Source organism: Centropristis striata, chromosome 4 (genome assembly GCF_030273125.1).
Source record: "Centropristis striata isolate RG_2023a ecotype Rhode Island chromosome 4, C.striata_1.0, whole genome shotgun sequence".
In the NCBI taxonomy this organism is placed as follows: Eukaryota; Metazoa; Chordata; class Actinopteri; order Perciformes; family Serranidae; genus Centropristis; species Centropristis striata.
Genome location: NC_081520.1, coordinates 11303514 through 11321613, shown reverse-complemented (window position 1 = coordinate 11321613; position 18100 = coordinate 11303514). Strand labels below are relative to the sequence as shown.

The 18100-nt window shown below is 38.8% G+C and overlaps 2 protein-coding genes across 4 annotated transcripts in view; both read left to right on the top strand.

The window, feature by feature from the left end:
* Positions 1-418: 418 nt before the first annotated feature.
* Positions 419-3784, top strand: serpinf2b (serpin peptidase inhibitor, clade F (alpha-2 antiplasmin, pigment epithelium derived factor), member 2b). 2 transcript variants are annotated; one of them, XM_059331279.1, is made up of 10 exons: positions 419-573; positions 981-1073; positions 1180-1236; positions 1355-1429; positions 1557-1839; positions 2012-2155; positions 2320-2508; positions 2689-2831; positions 2946-3150; positions 3268-3784. In XM_059331279.1, the coding sequence occupies exons 3-10, from the start codon at positions 1183-1185 to the stop codon at positions 3615-3617; spliced, it is 1443 nt and encodes a 480-aa protein (XP_059187262.1). In that variant the 5' UTR covers positions 419-573; positions 981-1073; positions 1180-1182; the 3' UTR covers positions 3618-3784. The 2 variants fall into 2 exon arrangements, with proteins under 2 accessions (XP_059187262.1, XP_059187263.1); XM_059331280.1 differs by lacking the exon at positions 981-1073 and having other exon boundaries at positions 436-573.
* A 1607-nt stretch (positions 3785-5391) lies between these two features.
* Positions 5392-18100, top strand: part of rpa1 (replication protein A1) — a 28220-nt gene continuing 15511 nt past the window's right edge. Inside the window, exons 1-12 of one of the 2 annotated variants that reach the window (XM_059332025.1) lie at positions 5392-5629; positions 5991-6038; positions 6809-6887; positions 7409-7517; positions 7616-7704; positions 7822-7899; positions 9111-9225; positions 10981-11083; positions 11214-11282; positions 11599-11791; positions 13571-13707; positions 15235-15383. In XM_059332025.1, coding sequence (XP_059188008.1) covers positions 5600-5629; positions 5991-6038; positions 6809-6887; positions 7409-7517; positions 7616-7704; positions 7822-7899; positions 9111-9225; positions 10981-11083; positions 11214-11282; positions 11599-11791; positions 13571-13707; positions 15235-15383 — 1199 coding nt within the window. In that variant the 5' untranslated portion in view covers positions 5392-5599. Of the gene's footprint in view, positions 5630-5990; positions 6039-6808; positions 6888-7408; positions 7518-7615; positions 7705-7821; positions 7900-9107; positions 9226-10980; positions 11084-11213; positions 11283-11598; positions 11792-13570; positions 13708-15234; positions 15384-18100 lie in introns of both variants that reach the window. The other variant, XM_059332024.1, reaches the window with a different exon arrangement.

Below are 18100 nucleotides of genomic sequence, written 5' to 3'. Positions count from 1 at the left end.
CATGTGATCTAAAAGATATCACTTTGTTAAGTGGTGAAATTTGACCAAATACACTGAAACAAAGCTTATTTTCTTTAATTGTCTCCCTCTCTCCAGTAATTATTGGTCCCAAGATAAACCACAGTTTGTAGACTTCGCAGAACGGCCACGTCTGTTCTGCGAAGTTGGTAATTCATCAAAGCCAGGGGTTTCTGGGAAGTGTGGGCTTGTGTTCCCTGACATTAAATGTGTAACTCTGGTGTCAGCAAGCTGTATTTGTTTGCCCACACAGAGTTGGATTAACCACATGTTTTGCAATTAATAAGTCATGCTTCCGTTCAAAGATTACGTTGTGTCTTGATATTATCACCTGCCCATTGACAGTAGCTTCATGTCTCAACCCTGGATGAGTCTCAGTAGCTACATTTACAAACAAATAGTGGCTTAAATGAGGCCCCAATCAATGTAAGTTGATGTTTAACTGTTTGCTGAGCAAGTGCCAATCTTTTACTCTCAGGAATTCTGCCATCCACAGTCACTTAGTCGCTCCTTTTTTGGACTAGGCAGCAAGTTTTTTTCTAATTTAAATTTAAGGTAAGATCAAATTTATTTAATTACATTTATTGGGGTGATGTTGTACATTGGAATACTTTGTGGAATGTGCTAAAAACTACTCAGTTACTCATAGATTTTTCATGTTTGTGTAAGGGTGCTATGGTGCTAGCAGTTAATACTTTGGACTTTAAAAAAAAATCTAATTTTTCACTGCAGAGATTTTTGATATGATCTGAATACAGAAGATCTGTAGACAACACAATGCAGTGATGTGGTTTTTGCTAAGAATTTTTTTTCTGTCTCGAAATGCATAGAATATAACAATGTTTTATTGAACGATATATCTGCAGTGTTAGGATATGTTGAGGATGGCCTGGATATCTGCTGAAAGCACAAACTTTTCATTTTCTGTGTGAGAAATCTTTTGTGTGGCCCCTATGCTTTAGGCACATTGCCAGATGATCTGGGCTCCTTTAAAAGAGTATAACGCGAGGGTTTGAGACCTGCAAACAATACAGCTAATAAACAATAAACAAAAGGTGAATGTTGTGTTTCAACAGGTTTTGATCATGAGCAGTATATTTGTGACCAGGCCAAACATTTATGAGCAAATCTAATTTCTCTCTTTTACATTTACATTGCAAGGACATGGATCTTCGTCTCACACTCCTGTTGATCTGTCTCTGCAGCCGAGGAGTCACTGTAAATCTCATAAATTACTTATATATCACTTTTAAGATTATGCTACATTATTATGATATATGCTTATTATATAACACTTGTATAGATTGTTGCCTTACACTATCTTTCCCCATAACAGAATGGTGAAGTGGCAGAAAACGATTCAATCCCTATGGTGCCTCTCATTCCATTGGTGCCCAGCCACCCCATACAGGTTAGAGGCTTGGAAAAGGGTTTGGAAGTTCTTATCGTGTTTGTTGTATCACAGCCGTGTTCTGATCATCTGAACTGGAAAATGCGTCCTTGTACTTAAAACGTTTTTCTCCTGTTCTTGCCTTTAGAAAGCAAATGTAACTACAGCACAACCAGAAACTGCACATACCACAGATGTACCTGTAATTGCAACAACCATAACCAGTATTCTTAATGGGACAACATCAGAGGAAGAACAAGATGGAAATTGTTCTTCTATCAGTCGAAGCCCACAGTCGAGGGAGGCCAGCGCTGCAGCCATTCAGAAACTGGGTGTGCAGCTGCTGCAGAACCTGGAGTCAACGCCAGAGCAGCCAAATGTCATCATATCTCCTTTGAGCATATCATTAGCTCTGTCCCAACTGGCTTTAGGTATGCACGTCCTGCTGCAGCTCACGTATGACACATTGCATCTAAACAGCTTGTTCTCTACATATATGCAATTACAACATTTGATTAATTGTGTCAGCAACTTTCACAAAGTTTATCGTCGTCTGGAGACTGTCAGCGATCTCATCCAATTATTACACCCTCCTCTTTACAGGTGCAGTAAATGAGACAGAGGAGTTGCTGATGCATCATCTTCATGATAACACTCTCCCCTGCTACCACCAGTCTCTGCATAATGTCTTGGTGCAGCTCAGAAACAATGACCTGCAAATTGCAACACGTATCTTCCTGCGTGAAGGTTACTTCCTATAAATTATCTTCAATTATTCAAAAACTTGAGACTGCACAGCTGAGAACATTTTATTCTCTTATCATTTCTCTTGTTACTTATTGGTGCTGTGCCTAAAAGACGGTTTCAGAGAAATAGAGCCTGAGAGAGTGTGTGTTTATTATTTGTTTTAGGGTTTATGCCAAAGCAAGACTTTGTCCATGAATCCCAGCGGCTATATGACTCAGAGCCAGCAGTCCTGGAGAGCCTGCAGCAGATAAACGACTGGGTAGAGAATGCAACCAACGGAAAGATGACTGACTTCCTGTCTGCTTTACCACCCAATCTGCTCCTCATGCTCATCAATGCTGTCCATTTCAAAGGTGAAATGTCACCATATTTGTATAATTAGCGTATTAAAAAGATCACATTTGTTGAGAAAACTAATTTTCCCAGTGGAAATAACTATGAAATATCCCGTGTTTGTTAGTTTCCTTTCTCCTATTGCTATTGTTTGCTTGAATTATGCTTCTGACTAAAAATTAGACCCATATTCCCCACAGGAGAGTGGAAAGCTCGATTTGACCCACGGTTTACCTCGAGAGGTGTATTCTACCTTGACGAAAAAAACATGGTTGATGTTGAAGTAATGGAAGATGCCAAACACCCCTTGAGTTTATATATTGATAATGGACTGGAGGCTCAGGTAAAACACAGTTTCCTCTTTAATGATTTAATCACCCCAAAATACAATTGCCTCTTATTAAATTCCTGACATAACTTCTATGTTATTACAACACCATTTCTTCTTTCTATGCAGGTAGCAAGCTTCCCATTCCAGAAGTCAATGAGCTTGTTGGTGGTCATGCCTATGTCCGGTCAGGTGAATGTGTCTTCACTCTCTGCAAAGCTGAATATCTCAGAACTGTATAGGCGTCTGCCTAAAGAGAGGGCTGTTCAAGTAAAAGTCCCGAAATTCAAACTGGAGTATGCTCAAGACCTACAGGATGTTTTTACCAAATTGGGTAAGACATAAACATAATGTTTTTTTTTGCTATGATAGTTATTTTCAGAAAATAAAAAAATCTTGCTCAGCTAAGCTTACAAGCGAAATTATTATTTTTTCCCCCCTTTGCTGTTAGGCCTCGGAGAAATGTTTTCCAGACCCAACTTGGCTGACATGGCAGATGGCCCCCTGCTGGTCTCAAGTGTGATGCATAAGTCAATCATGGAGATAAATGAAGAGGGTGCAGAGGCTGCTGCAGCCACCACTGTGGTTATCTCACGGTCATCCAACCCCATTTTCCACCTCACCCAACCTTTCTTCTTTGCTCTTATGGATGACAAGACTCAAGTGCCGATTTTCATGGGAGTCATTAACAACCCAAATCCTGGAGCTCCTATCTTGCAGAGAGGAGAATTTGGAAGCAAAGATAAAGTGGGATTCCCAATTGATAAGAGTTATGCTGGATATGGAGGCCCACCTAAGTAGGGACTAATACCTGCACTGCCGTCCCAGGGAAAACCCAGACCAAGATCTCTATAATTGTACTGATTAAATGTACAGTATCACTTAGATGGATCAAAATGTGTGTGAAAACTGATGCCTCATATGTATCTTTGTTTTATTGAAGAATAAACACACAAAGGAGCCCAGTATCCCATGTAAAAACAAGTATTTCTTTACAGGTTTTCTGCATTAGATGACTTGTCCTGGTCAAGCAACTATTAAAATTATAATAACATACAAGGAATGGTTTACATCCACAGTAAATTCTCTCTTCATCTTTAATTGATTAAGCTTTACATGTCGAAAGTATCAAAACGTAAGGCCAATGTCGAAGCAATATTGTATCATTTTGTATGTAGTTGAATTTTAAAGATGACATCTAATGGGCTAATAAATAAATTGATTTAAATCACAACATGTCAAGGTTATGCCTTTTATCATCTTCTTGAATGGAAAACCTAAACTGTTTAAAGATAAACTGATGCATTGAGGAAACTGGGAAAAGATCAAACGCAGGGCATTTGTAAAGGAATGGTGATACTTTACATCCATGCCTGGCAATTTTTATCCAGATGACGTCGATTTGAGGTTGTAGCTTAAATATAGTTACTCTTTTGTGTACTTTAGGAGGTAGCTAACTGGTATTTCCTACTCCTTATCTCAGTGACTAAAGAATTGATTGAAGTGGTGCCACATTTATTAAGTGCAATAAATAGATGTGAGGTAGGATCACTTAAAATCTTTTGGGAAATTGTGTTTTTACACGGCAGTTGTTGATATCAATCAACCACCACATCATCAGACTGTTAAAATAATCACTTAAGTCATTTTTTGTCAATATTGTTTTTTTGTTGTTGCCTAAATCATCTCCTCATGATGCCGGCCACCTATGGTAAAATCGCCTACATCCTCAGTTGATCAGATCATGTGATTTTACCCCTTTAAGATCATCACTTCTTTGACAATTTGCCACATTCATAGGCATCGGTTAAGAACCCAGCAAAGAAGAGCTAGAGGAAGATTGTTTAGTTATCAGTTTAGTTTATCAGTGTTTTATTGTTGACACTAATATTGGTAACACTTTACTCTAAGGTGTCTACATAAGAGTGACATGAGCGTGTCATAAACATGACATGGGATGTGTCATGAACATTAATGACACTTTTAAGTAACATTAATGCTCATGATACTTGTTATGTCATGTTTCTGACAGGCTTATGTGACTCTTATGTAGACACCTTCAAAATAAAGTGTTACCATATCTTGCTTAAGTCACAAAGGCATGTTCAAAAAATTGAGTCATTTATTTCTCTTAAGTTACATAATTTTACACACAGTTGTATTACTATACCAATAGCCATCCTTTGTTACATCCTTTTTGAGTGAAATGATCAATAAATGTCATATGTTACACTTTTGGTGAAGTTGTTTGTGTTTCCTGCAAAACTTGAAAAAATGAGTCAGGCGATTATTTTAAGAGGGTGACGATATTTAATATATTGTTTCCACATTTTTTTCGTGATAAAATAACGAAGGGATAAGGTTACTTCTAGCAGAATTTGTTAAAAGATCACCCACTGATTATGCCAGTGATCACTGAATGTATATTAGCATCCACTTTTTCGATTTGCCTTTTTTTTTTCTCTGGCTGTGAACGCTTCGCAGCGAGCGCCTGACGTCACGGTATGATTGGCGCTGAGATCCATATAGCTGGTCTCAAGTCAGTTTGAGAGTGTTCACCATGGTAATGTTAATGCTGCTGACAAGACTGCAAACTGATCCCAGATCTGGAAACGGAAACGGAAACTGGAGCAGCACATACGGTGCTTGGCGCGTTAGTCCAAGCTGTTGGCGCCACCGACACAATTCATTGAGTTCTGTCAGTGGTAGCAGCCCAGAGTTGGTTGTCTTGCGAACACTTTTGTAAAGTTGTCTTTTTGTAGCTAAATAACCTCCTTACAGACATGACGAAGCTCTCAGAGGGTGCGATAGAGGTAAGGCTTGTCTTTACAGTTTAACTAATACGCTTAAATATGATATTCAAAGCGAAAAACTATCCAAGTTAAACATTGAAGGGGAGCTAGCAGTCTTTTGTTTGCACCCCAAGCTATTATTTATACGGTATTTTAACTAACGTTGGAGAACAAAAACGCTAGCTAAAATGCTACATTAAAAGTCTTGTTTACACTTGTAATGGTGAACAAATCGCAGTCAGCTTTTTGTTGTCACACACAATAAGTTAGAAATTGAACTCCAGTGTTAGCGAGATAACTTTGTTTTTGTCTTTTCACACGAAACATGGTCAAATATCGAACTGGAGGCTGCTAGCGTTAATAAGCTATTTTTTGTTTCCAGGCTCTGTCAAGTGGCAACGGTGGTAACGACGCAGTGCTTCAGCTGGTGGTAAGTAACACAAAAAATAGGATTGAAGCTTGAAACCACAAGCACAACCCCCCATGTCTCTTCATACTTTTGCCCAACAGCTCTGATCACTCTGCAGACTGAAGGAGCATTTTGCAAAGCAAAGCTGGATTCAGGGTGGAAAAGTTTCTAAAAATTAATTTTAGACCATGACCCTCAACCCATAAGTGAATATACTACCAAAATTAATATTAGCAACAGTTTAAGGCAGGGATTGGATGAAGCTCACTGTATGATAAGTTAAGAGGGGAATTTACAAACACAAGATAAGGGCCAATAACTTATGCATACTTTTATTTCTGTATACACTTTAGATAAAAAAAAATGCTATCAAAGGCTGGAGATTAGACATGATTAGATGTGCATTGTATTTGGCAAAACAAACCTTGTGTTTTTTTTTAATATACTGAAATAGGGTTGTTACGATACTAAAATTTTCAACTTGATGCCGATACTCGATACCATTTTCGATACCACAAGGATAAAAACAAAGATGCCAAAATTTAACAAATATTTTTATTAAGAAGAAAAATGCAACATGTAAAAATTAACAGAACCACAGGTTAAATATTTATAATATTAACAGTTGTGCACAAAGAAGCTACAACTATGATAACAAGCTTCAGATACTAGATACTTTTGAAAATGAGTATTGTATCCAGATACAACGTTTTAGTATCGATACTTTTTTAAGTATCGACACTTTTGACAACCCTATACTGAACAGATATGTTACGTCTTTCACCCTTCAGAACATTCGCAAGATTGATGGAGGAAGTGGCCCAGCTCGCTTTCGGGTGATGATGAGTGATGGACTGCACACTCTATCCTGTAAGCAAAAAAAAGTTGTTTTTTTTTTACTGCATGGTGGAGTACATAATTTCCCCTAACAGTGTTTCCCAAACTGTTTTTATAATGAGGCACATGTATGACCCAATTTTTTTTAACCATTTTTGCATCTCTTATATTATCATCTATTTTAAAGAGATATTAGTTTGATAAATCTATTGTTTGTTTAATGCAAGTTATTGAAAACACTTAAGTGTTTTAACATGTGTCAAATACATGCCTGTTACTTTTTTGTATTGCATTATAGAACACATTTTGCTAATTTATTTGAAAATTGTAATGTGGTTGCCAGTTTTTTTTCAAGGTTTTCTGCATGTTAGATCTCCTTAATCAATATTTTCTAATTAAAACATGGATTTGGTATCTAAGTATTTTAAGACACTAAATATAGGCTTGGGTTGAAGACAATAGCTGAGAGCAGTTGTTCTCAACAACCCCTTCGTTGAATCAACCTGGGCTGCCACTGTCTGATTCTCTTTTCTCACTTTACTACACTTTTGCAGCCTTCATGCTCTCAACGCAGCTGAACTTCATGGCTGAGGAGAACAAACTGCTTCCAAACTGCATCTGCATCCTGAAGAAACATGTGACTAATATACTGAAAGATGGACGGTATGCAGTGATTCTTTACATTTAGTTTCTTTATATTACATTTTTTGCTGTCTCTTTGTATAAGTGTGTTAAATGTCATATGTGATGTCCTATTACAGACGAGTGGTAATCATTTTGGAAATTGAAGTCATCAAGCCAGCTGAAGATGTTGCTGGAAAGATAGGTGACCCTACTCCTTACACTGATGGTAAGTATTCAGTCTTTACTGCTTACTGAATAATTATTGTTTGTCTTGATGCAGTGGGCAGTGAGTGTGCTGCTGAAACGTGAGATTGATATTGCTAATATCAAATCTTCCTTGCAGGTCAGAGCAAAGTCCCACAGTCAGCACCAAACACTGAAAACCGTGCTCCACTTCAGCAGCAAAATAGACTAAATGAATGTGAGTGCAAGTTTTTTATTTTGACTCTTGAACTTAAATTAAAATAAGTAAAAATTCAGATTTGTGGAAAACACTTGCAGAGATGGCTATTAAATAACCACCAGGTGGCAGCATTTCTCTGCTGCTTTCTATAATTTGGGTGACCCACAGATTTACAGGACACAAGTAATTTTGACAGCCCCGTTGAGAAACATTTTCATTTTTAGCTTTCTCAAGCTTTTCTGGAGAGTTTTTCCACAGTGTTATTGACACTCACAATTCTCCAGAGCTCCCCCTTTTCATGTGAATGTTTGGTATCATAAACTTTAACAACTATGAGCCTGTGTCGAAGGGAAGCTGTCTCCGCCTGTGCCTGTCAATCATTGTGTTTATCTTTTTTTGGATGCACAGTAGAATACACAAATATGTCCCAATACAGACTACCTGGAGAGTGTATTTTATCGCACGAAGAAACAGATTTATTTTTCAAATTTGTTCACGTCAAAGATAAGCAGTGGATCACAGCATCGCAAATAACTTGGACCAGGAGAGATGTGCAATCCGGCTGTCAGAGGGGTTTTGCTGTCTTCTAGTGTGTGTCATAGCAGGTATTCATCCCTCTAATCTTCCGTGTGGGAATTGAGGTTGTGGCAAGCGTACTCCTCATCAGCACAGTCATTGTTCATTTCTCTGTGTGTGCTGGTTGATCTGGGGGCTTAATTACCAGAAGTGCAGTGGTTGGCAAAGTGGGAGGACTTAAGTGGACACTTTGAACTCTAATCCTCCGCGTGAGACGCACACAAATCAAATATGCAGCGCTTGTTCAAACGGAAAATCTCAAAGTCAGGCAGCACAGCTCTCCTGGGGTAGAGCAGCCCCAGTTTGTTATAGCATTTCACACTCTGCCCTGATTCTGTGAAATGTGAATCATCCTTCTCACCAAAATGCTGGATCACACATCTCCAGCAACTCGGCTTGACAGGATTTTTGTTTCCTGTTGGAGTCTTGCTCGACTCGAGAGCCAACGGTGGTAAATTTACTTTAAGTCATTAGGTTCTTCTTTGATGAAACTTCCCTCATGAAGTGAGATAATTACAGCGATCAAGCAGTTGCAATCCAAAGAAATTGGATTTTTGTAATTCGTCTCTGATGAATAATGTATGTGCCTCTCTCTTGACTTGTCTCCATCACTGTTCTTCATGGATCATTTATTTTTCTCTTCATTCCAGCAGCGAACAGAGGTTTCAATAGAGACTTTGGGAAGAAGGCCCCATCTGCTATGCCCAGTACTCCAGGGGGCAGCTCCAAAGTTGTGCCTATTGCCAGCCTCAACCCCTATCAGTCCAAGTGAGTATATTCCCCCGTCAGTGGGACGTGTATTGTCTGTGTCTGTAACAACACATCACTGCATACATTTGTAATAAAAAGAAATGGCAAAAATCAATGTAAGTAAATGCAATAAAACACTTCTAAGTACCAACAAAACATGCATGGTAAAGCTAGACATTAAAGACAACAGAAGGTAGTCACAATATCATAAATGATTGTATATTTTAATGTAATTCGATACAATAGCTTTCTATTGTCCAGACATTCCAAGAAGTGCTGAATCAACTCTATTGGATCTATTTCAGGCTGCAACAGTTTTTATTAGTTTTCATAGATTAATCTGCCAATTAGTTTCCTTGTTATTTGTTTGATCCATAAAAATAGTGAAAATGTCCATCCCAGTTTCTCAAATTCTTGTAAATCTTATGTTTTGTCAGTCCACAGAAGCAGGCCATGTCCATATTTGAGTGGAATAAAACATCTGTCATTTTTGCATGCAAAAAATTTTTTTATTATTATTTGATTTTCTAAATAGTTGGCAATCATTTGATTAGTTAACTAATTGCTGCAGCTCCGCATATATTCTATTGGAACGAGCAGTGGATTTTTTTTTTGCATCATGTGTCTAGATCCAGACCGGTATGTTGGCCTGTAATATCAGCAGCTATGACCTTGTTGCAGACATGTTGGGATCAGTGTGGATGGTGGCTGATAAATAACAGGAGATTGCAGAACAGAAATGCCAAAGATATGATTGAAGTCAGTGTCTACATAGTTTGTCCACTAGTGAGCACTGCAACTTTATTTTTACGCTTTAAAATATCCTGCAAAATGCAAATGGTCCAGCTCACTGCAGATCTTGGTCACAGTTCTTCAAAGAAATAAATGAGAAATGAGAGGCCAATTTCATGAAAAGGAAAATGGTTAATAAAAAAGATACTAAGTGAAAATCAACTGATGATATTGTATCTTTAAAACTGTCAAATATCAGTATTGGCCTCAAAAGTCAGCCTGGCTTTACTGTGCATTAATGCAGAGACTGCAGCAACATATACAGATTTCTAAAAGTTTGAGTAGGTGAATAAATGCATCAGTGATTAAATAAACGTGTATGTAGGGTTACTTTCTGCGTCCATGAAATGCTCAAAAAATGAGCTCAGGCGTCCTGGTTGTACACCTGGTAGAGCACATACCACAGGCCAAGTCATTGCAAGCACGCAGCCCATGTTTGAATCCGGCTCAATACTCTTTCCTGCATGTCTTCCCATTTCACTCTGAATCTCTTGACTATCAATATTGCTATAACAGGGCATCCACGGGGTCTTAAAGTCTTAAAATGTCTTAAATCCAATAATTTGAATTTAATGCCTTAAAATTTCTAAAATTATCTTAAAATTGCATAAAATGTCTTGAATATGATTTTGAAAGTCTTAAAAATGTATTAACATTGTTTTTATTTAAAACAAACGCATAAACTCAATTTTTGAGGACGCTATAACACAACTACTAAACGGAACTAACTGTGCAGCCCGGTCAGAATTTGAGCTGTAAATAAATTCATATACTTCGCAAGTAAATCTGGGCGTCTGATTTTCCTTCATGTCTTTGTACTTTTTTGCCAGTATGGATGTGAAATGGGTCTTAAATTTTATTCATTATGGTCTTAAAAAACAGTTTAAACCTGCAGAGACCCCATAGAAAATGGCCAAAAATATCTTTAAAAAAATAAGGGAAAAAAGCTCAATACTGACATGATCTTTCTCTGTCTGGCAGGTGGACCATCCGCGCCCGAGTCACCAACAAGAGCTCCATCCGCACATGGAGCAACTCTCGGGGTGACGGAAAACTCTTCTCCATGGAGATTGTGGACGAGAGTGTGAGTGTTTATGTGGTCCTGCTGTTAATTTGTATGCTGTGCAACAGCACAACAAGATATTTTGAGTATGGATCCTATACTGTCCCTGACCTACTTTAATATTTGAATCATATTTTATATCTTATTACAGGGAGAGATACGAGTAACTGGTTTCAATCAAGAGGTGGACAAGTTCTTCAGCCTTATTGAGGTTGGCAAGGTGAGTCGTTCCTCCAGATAATAATTTAGAATGTCCTAATTATCTGTCAAAACTGTCTTTCACTGTGCTGTTAAAGACTGATTTGGCTGCAGACTGTTCTATCAACAGCTGCCAGGACTTTGTGAGTTAAAACCACAGAGACTATGAATGAGTCATCTGGCTACACTGTACCCATACAATAAGCAGCTTATGATCATCTGCCAGCCTTTGTTGATCCCCCCGACTGTCTGAAGTCGTATCTTGTTTGTACCATACAATCAGGTGAAATGCTCCCTGGTCCTGATTAACATGTGGTTCCTCCATCTGCATGGGTTAGGTCTACTATGTCTCCAAGGCCTCCCTGAAGATCGCCAACAAGCAGTACACGTCAGTGAAGAATGACTATGAGATGACTCTCAACGGCGAGTCCAGCATTATCCCCTGCGAGGACAGCTGCGATGTCCCCATGGTGCAGTGTGACTTTGTGTCCATCGGTGACCTGGAGAACAGAGACAAAGATGCCATCGTTGGTAAGGAGCACATGTAACGATCTACGGGGCATTTCTGAACCCAACCTGTGTCATGAAATCCCCAGTTTCCTCAGTTTGTTTTCCTCGTGTTCCCAGACTGTGTTTGAGACAGAAATACTGAACAGCCTGCAGCCCAAACTCCATATACATAGACATGACACTATCAAAAAACAAAACAAAACATAAAGACCTATACATAGCCCCAAAACTTAAGAAGAGTTCCGCTAAATCCTAGTGTTTCTGTTTGAAAATGAGTCTCCCCGAATATCAATACCAAAAATATTCTGTGATTCTAGATACCCAAGACGATACCTCACTGCCAGAGACTCTGAAATACCTGGATGATAATGAACTCTGGTAGTCAGGAACAATGAAATAAAACTAAAGTTGCAGGTCTAATTATGGTTCTATTATTTTGGGAAGTTCATTGATAACCACATATTATAATTACATTTGTTATTCTCGTTCTGATGTCAGTTACTTTTTTTTAAAAATTGTCTCAGGTCTGTAACTCAGAATTGGGACTGTGTAGACCTCTTTTAGACAGCTGGAAGCTGGATCCCTGTAGTACCCAGTTTATTCTGTTTTAATAGGTGCAACATTTAGCCAATTTTATAAGACATTAATTTTGATCTTGTCCTATGCATTTATTGCCCTACAGTAATATACAGAGGGCAGAGTTGTGTAACACTGTGCATAGGGGACAGTTAAAGTCATCGCCCATCTGTGAATGCTCTGTGCAGCAAACTACAGGTAGCTTATGTTTGTGTGATCTGTGATTCCTGGTGTATAATTGTTGTCCTTTATGGAGGACTCGGGCTCTGTGAGGCCTAAAAACATAATTCTCTTATGCATTTGTGTATTGTGAAAATCACAGCCAACCAACCGAAGCTCAAAGCCCAGCTCCTACTGAGGTGTTCCCAAGCACCATATAATGCTCTATCATAAGCAGAGGATAGAGTTAGTAGCAGAAAGTAGAGCCGGATATGCTGTGCGGTTGAGGTAATTACAGCATACGAGCAGAGAGATAAAAGTGGTATTAATAAAACTGATGACAGTAATAGCCTGTAGTGCAGATTGACTTTGGGCCCTATGGCAGAGCTGATGAGAAAATGAGAACCTGCTGTCACAGGTAAAATGAAGTAATAATAAGGAGTCTGCTTGTAATTCTTTTAATGAAGACTGCAGCTTGTGCTGCTGTTTAAGTAATTTCTCTCCCGCTTACCGGTCGGCATCAAACGGTAAGTTTTGTTCATCACGGTTAATACATTTTGAATCTTTTTACTCAATGGAAGAGGGGTTTTATCTTTGATAAGTAATGTTGGTGGTGCCACTCTTGCACCTTTACAAATAAATGGCGCCGCATCTATCATGCTTAATTGCAATAGTCAACAAAGTATGCTTGATAAAGTGCATTGGTGGAAACAATTAGATGTTGTTTAATGGATTCTCGTGTACATTATGGATGGAAGTGCCTGGTAAACAGGCTGGTGACCTCACACCTGATTTAAAATGAATGAATCACTTATTTCCCATGAGCCAATTTGTGTTGGAAACTATAAGACCTGGAGTGACCTGCGGGCGTAAACACCACAATCAATATTTATGATATGTATATTTTGAGACAATCATAAGAATGTATCTGAAAAATGAAACCTATCTTGGTATTGTCTTCGTAAGCAGGATATGGTGCCAACTGCAAACTGTGAGTCATTCGGGTCTGGAATAGAAAAATAAATCTAGCGTATGATGCTCATGCATTAATGTCTTCCATTACAGATGTGATCGGAGTGTGTAAAAGCTGTGATGAGGTGACCCGCCTCACCACCAAGACCAACAGAGAAGTGTCCAAGAGGACAGTCAGCCTGATGGACATGTCTGGGAAGCTGGTGTCTGTCACGCTGTGGGGAGAGGAAGTGAGTATAGACATTAGATGGGAAGTTAAATGTGTAATGAGGTAGAGCTGTTGTGTCTGGAGCTTTTTAAATGTGTGCTTAAAATCAATACCAACCTTAGAATGCATAGACATTAGTGTAATGGTTAAGCTTTCTACTCTGACAACGTGTCTTTTTTAAAATATTAATTATCATCTTAGAACAACTTTCTGCTATAAATGACTAAAGCTGGGTCAACACAATGATATGAATACCTCCAGTGCAACGAGCCTGTAACAAATGCGACTTCTTAAGGTCATAATGTTTACCTTTTGGTGAGACTGTCAGCAAGGTGTTTAGTTAGGAAGGTTGTTGGCTTCAGTGGAAGTGACGTCATGCTCATTTATTAGTGGCATCAATCATTTGTTGAAAGGTTAGTAGTTCTGTCAGTTGCAGCAATGGAGAGATCATCTAAAATATCATCTAGCCATCTAAAATAATTATCACAAAGAAGTCTAAGGGACATCATGTAGCCTATTTGATGTAAAAAGGTTCAAATTAATCAGTATAATTGGCAAAGAGAGGGAGACCTCTTCAAAGTCTGCAAAAAACATGAACGGCATGAGAGCTATGGCGTTTGTACTAGCTAACTATAATGCACCACTTCTTCCCTCAAAGTTCAGATCCAGAGAAATTTTCAGCACAAGAACATTATTGTGACTAAATAATTGTAACTAAAGGCAGCGGTGTCCTCCCTGCCTGTTACACCGACTGCCTGCGTAGGAGAGGGAGAGACCCTGCATGCTTGATGGCCCTCATTGTTTAAATATTCATGATTTAGGCACAGCACAAAAATACTTTAGTATTGCTCCTAGGCTGTATAATGGCAGACAAACGCCTGCATTAGCTGATCACAGTTCAGCAGTTTGTTACCAAAGACATTTAATCGTGTGCAGTGTTCAGTGGAGGCAGATATGGTTGAAGTCGTTGACTGAATTCCCTGTCATGGGGTGATGAAGTAACTGTGCTCGTGCAGTTGATTTTTACCTGTGGCTCAGAGGGACTGTGCTGAGTTCGCCGCCATTTCTTTGCTCCTGACAAGAAGCACAGTGTTGCTGTTTGTTTGTTCGACACATACCCCTTTTCCACAGGGACTCGCTGAGGTACACAAGATGTATAGTTTATAAAGAACAATGGCAATGCCAGAAAGCAAGTGTTGGAGATATATTTCCCCCCATCTCTGAAGGCTGTACTGTTGCCCCCCTCCTCTCTCTGGTATAGTCTTTTCTCTGCTGGTGTCCTTAGGTTATTACAGGAAAGAGCATCGAAAACCTACGAAACTGAAAATCAAGTAAACATGTTATTTTTTTTATAGCAATTTTTAATTAAACTAATAAGATAATATCGGACAGATTGAAGTTGGGTCCAGACATTTGTGTTTATTATGATGCTATTAGCCTCACAGCACCAATATATTCTTTATATTCTCAATCTTGTTATACAAAGTACGATTAACAACAACGTTTTAATGAGTGTTTGCCCTTTGTCTATATCTCTTGTTTTGTGTAGGCAGAAAAGTTTGAAGGCTCTGGACAGCCCATTGTAGCCATTAAGGGGGCGAAGCTTTCAGACTTTGGAGGCCGGTCCCTCTCTGCATCCTTTAGCAGCACCCTGATGATCAACCCAGACATCCCTGAGGCATATAAACTCAGAGGCTGGTAAGTGAGCCTGAGGTTCATAGATAATGCAGTGCAGAAAATTGCTCATGTGGTCTAACGATTGTATACTCGTCTCATGACAAAGTGGTTTCACAGCAGGTGGGAAATATGATATACATTTAATACCAAAAGGCTTTTTTGTATTTATATCACCCGCTATAATAAAACTTCTTGCATGCGAGCATTACTGTTGAAACTGAAGAACTCAAAGGATTTAAATGTTTGCAAGGGTGCATGCTCTGATTCTCATTATCGAGATTAGTTTTCCCCCATTAACCACAATGTGGGGGGTTGCCTCAATGAACCATTACATATAAATGGAAATCACACTTAATCTGTGGAAATGCGTTTTTTACTCCTCTAATCGCCTTTCCAGATGAAATGAAATCCAGTCTAATTTCTGTGTGATTATGTTGATTGTAGCATATCTTTTGCCTTGCTGTGTACTGTGTGTACATGCGGTCTTTGGTGTTTGTTTTCTCTTCAACACAGAAGATTATGTGGAACTTGTACATGTAGTCATGTCTTCTGCATTACAGTGGATTTTATGAAAAGTACTACAGCCAAATGCAAAGTTGTAGGAAAGTACAATAACACAATTTATGTGACTGTATTCCTTGAGGATTTTTTTTGTTGGCTCTTCCTGCAGTGGAATACAGAAACATTTAAGACTCAAGCTTTCATCTTCTTCTTTTGGGCTCACGTGCCAGTTCCTCGATTCCTTATTTTCTATTTCTCATTACTGCTCCCTGGTGCACCACATGACCAAAAATAATGCACTATATGTATGCATTTGTTTTATTTTGTTGTTTTTGTTATCTACAGGGTTTGTACAAAGTCCTTTTTAACTTTGGAAGATGCTTAATTTCAACTGTTGGGTTTTCAAGGTTACGAATAGGCAGGAGCTAGGTTGACTGATGGGTGGCAAAATGAAAAGAGGTGTTTTTCAGTTCCACTTCAGGGCGTGATGAAGCTGAGTCTCCAGAAATGCATGCACTTGCTCTGACCTTTGATGTTGTGCGTGCATGCATGCACATTGGAGGTAGCAAGCTAACTGTTGTACTTGCTCATCAGCTACCAGAGTACAGATGGAATTTGTTCTCGCAAAAAACAAGGCTGTCATTTTAGTGATACTAGCGAAGAAGAAGGGCTAAATATGTCCTCTGTTGATCCCTTACTCTGGAAATTGGCAAGCAGTTAATAATTATCAAAACATACACTCAAAGTTAATATACAAATATAGTGTTGATGTACATTAAGTGCTGTGCATGTGAATTTTGTAAAGTTACGTTTATCATAATTTAGATGTGATGTTAAATTGCCTTGAGAGTCTGGATTTTTGGCTTTGGTACCTTGAAAGTGCTTGAGAAGACTTGACTTTTGCTCTTAAAAAGCTGTATGAAGCCTGTATCTATTTCTAATAGGCTGTTAGGTGGCTGTATGAAGTGGTACATGTTGGCAGATGATTGACAGATGAGGTAGTGCTCTCATGGCGGGGGCTGATACTTAACCTTGCTCCGGCACTGTGGCACACTGATTGATCTGTCCTTATAGATCCTACTTAAACAGGCGGGGTCTGCCCCTCCTCTCTGACATGAAAGCAAATATCTGTGTTTGTGAGTGGACATCCAATCGATTCCATCCTAAGAGTTTCATTTATTTACCTCCCAATACAAGTGGCTGCTGTGCACTGAGGAATAAAAGACAGTAAACAGTCGAAATATATTTTATGACAAGTCCAGTGTAGTCTCCTTTTCTGCCTTGACAAATGTGGCTGTGACTATTTGTGCATGATCAGAGAAGCTGATCTGCATAATCAGAGCAATGAAATGTAACTCTACTTTGCAGGTGAAAAAGAGGCATATCAAAAAAATATGCTCAAATGTGCCTCTTTAATCAGATGTGTTGGCTCATAGTAATTTCTTGATGATAGTTTTAGCACCAGCCTCTGGCTTCTGTGAATATATTTTCTTTTTTTATTTAATTTCCCAGAATGCCAACTACAGTGAACTGCTGCTAAGTTTTTTTTTTTTTTTTTCGTTTTTTTTGATGGGATTATTTTACATTTGCGTAGTGATAGAAATTGCTCTATTATCAGGACCAATCCTGGGTCTTCTTCTGCTTTGCTTTACCTGAACACCATTAAGGCCTGAATCACGTTCCGACATCCCTGCTGGAGCACAGACTTTTAACACTTCCTGTGCTCTCTTCTGTTTAATGACAGAAGGTTCTCCCCCACGTTTTCACTTCTCACTTGGACAGCCAGAGATAATGATGCTCATATTCTTCCGTTGCTTTATCCACTGCAGAAGAGAAGTTGGCCCATGTGGGTCCTCTTTGGACAATGGGTTCCTGTAGGTTTGCAGGCATCCACTAATGAACAGTTAAAAAGTCACAGATGGAAAGAAGCCCGAACTGACTCATTACTCTCTTTCCAAGTCAATCCAAGTGAGAACCGTGGTGAAGACAAGATCATTATGCAGCATGTCTTAAGATCTGTGTCCCAGCCAAGCTCATGCTGTGAATACCCTCCTTTTGTTATTTATCTTTATTTTAAGGCTGAGTTACAAAGATGATATCTAGTAATGACAAATACATTGTTAGTGTGTTTTCACTGGAAGACTGCCAGCTGTTGAATACATAATGTGTGTTTTGTTGGGCTGGTGATAAGTCTGAGTCTCAGGATGGAAGCTGTCCACAAGTGTGTCCCTTCACGA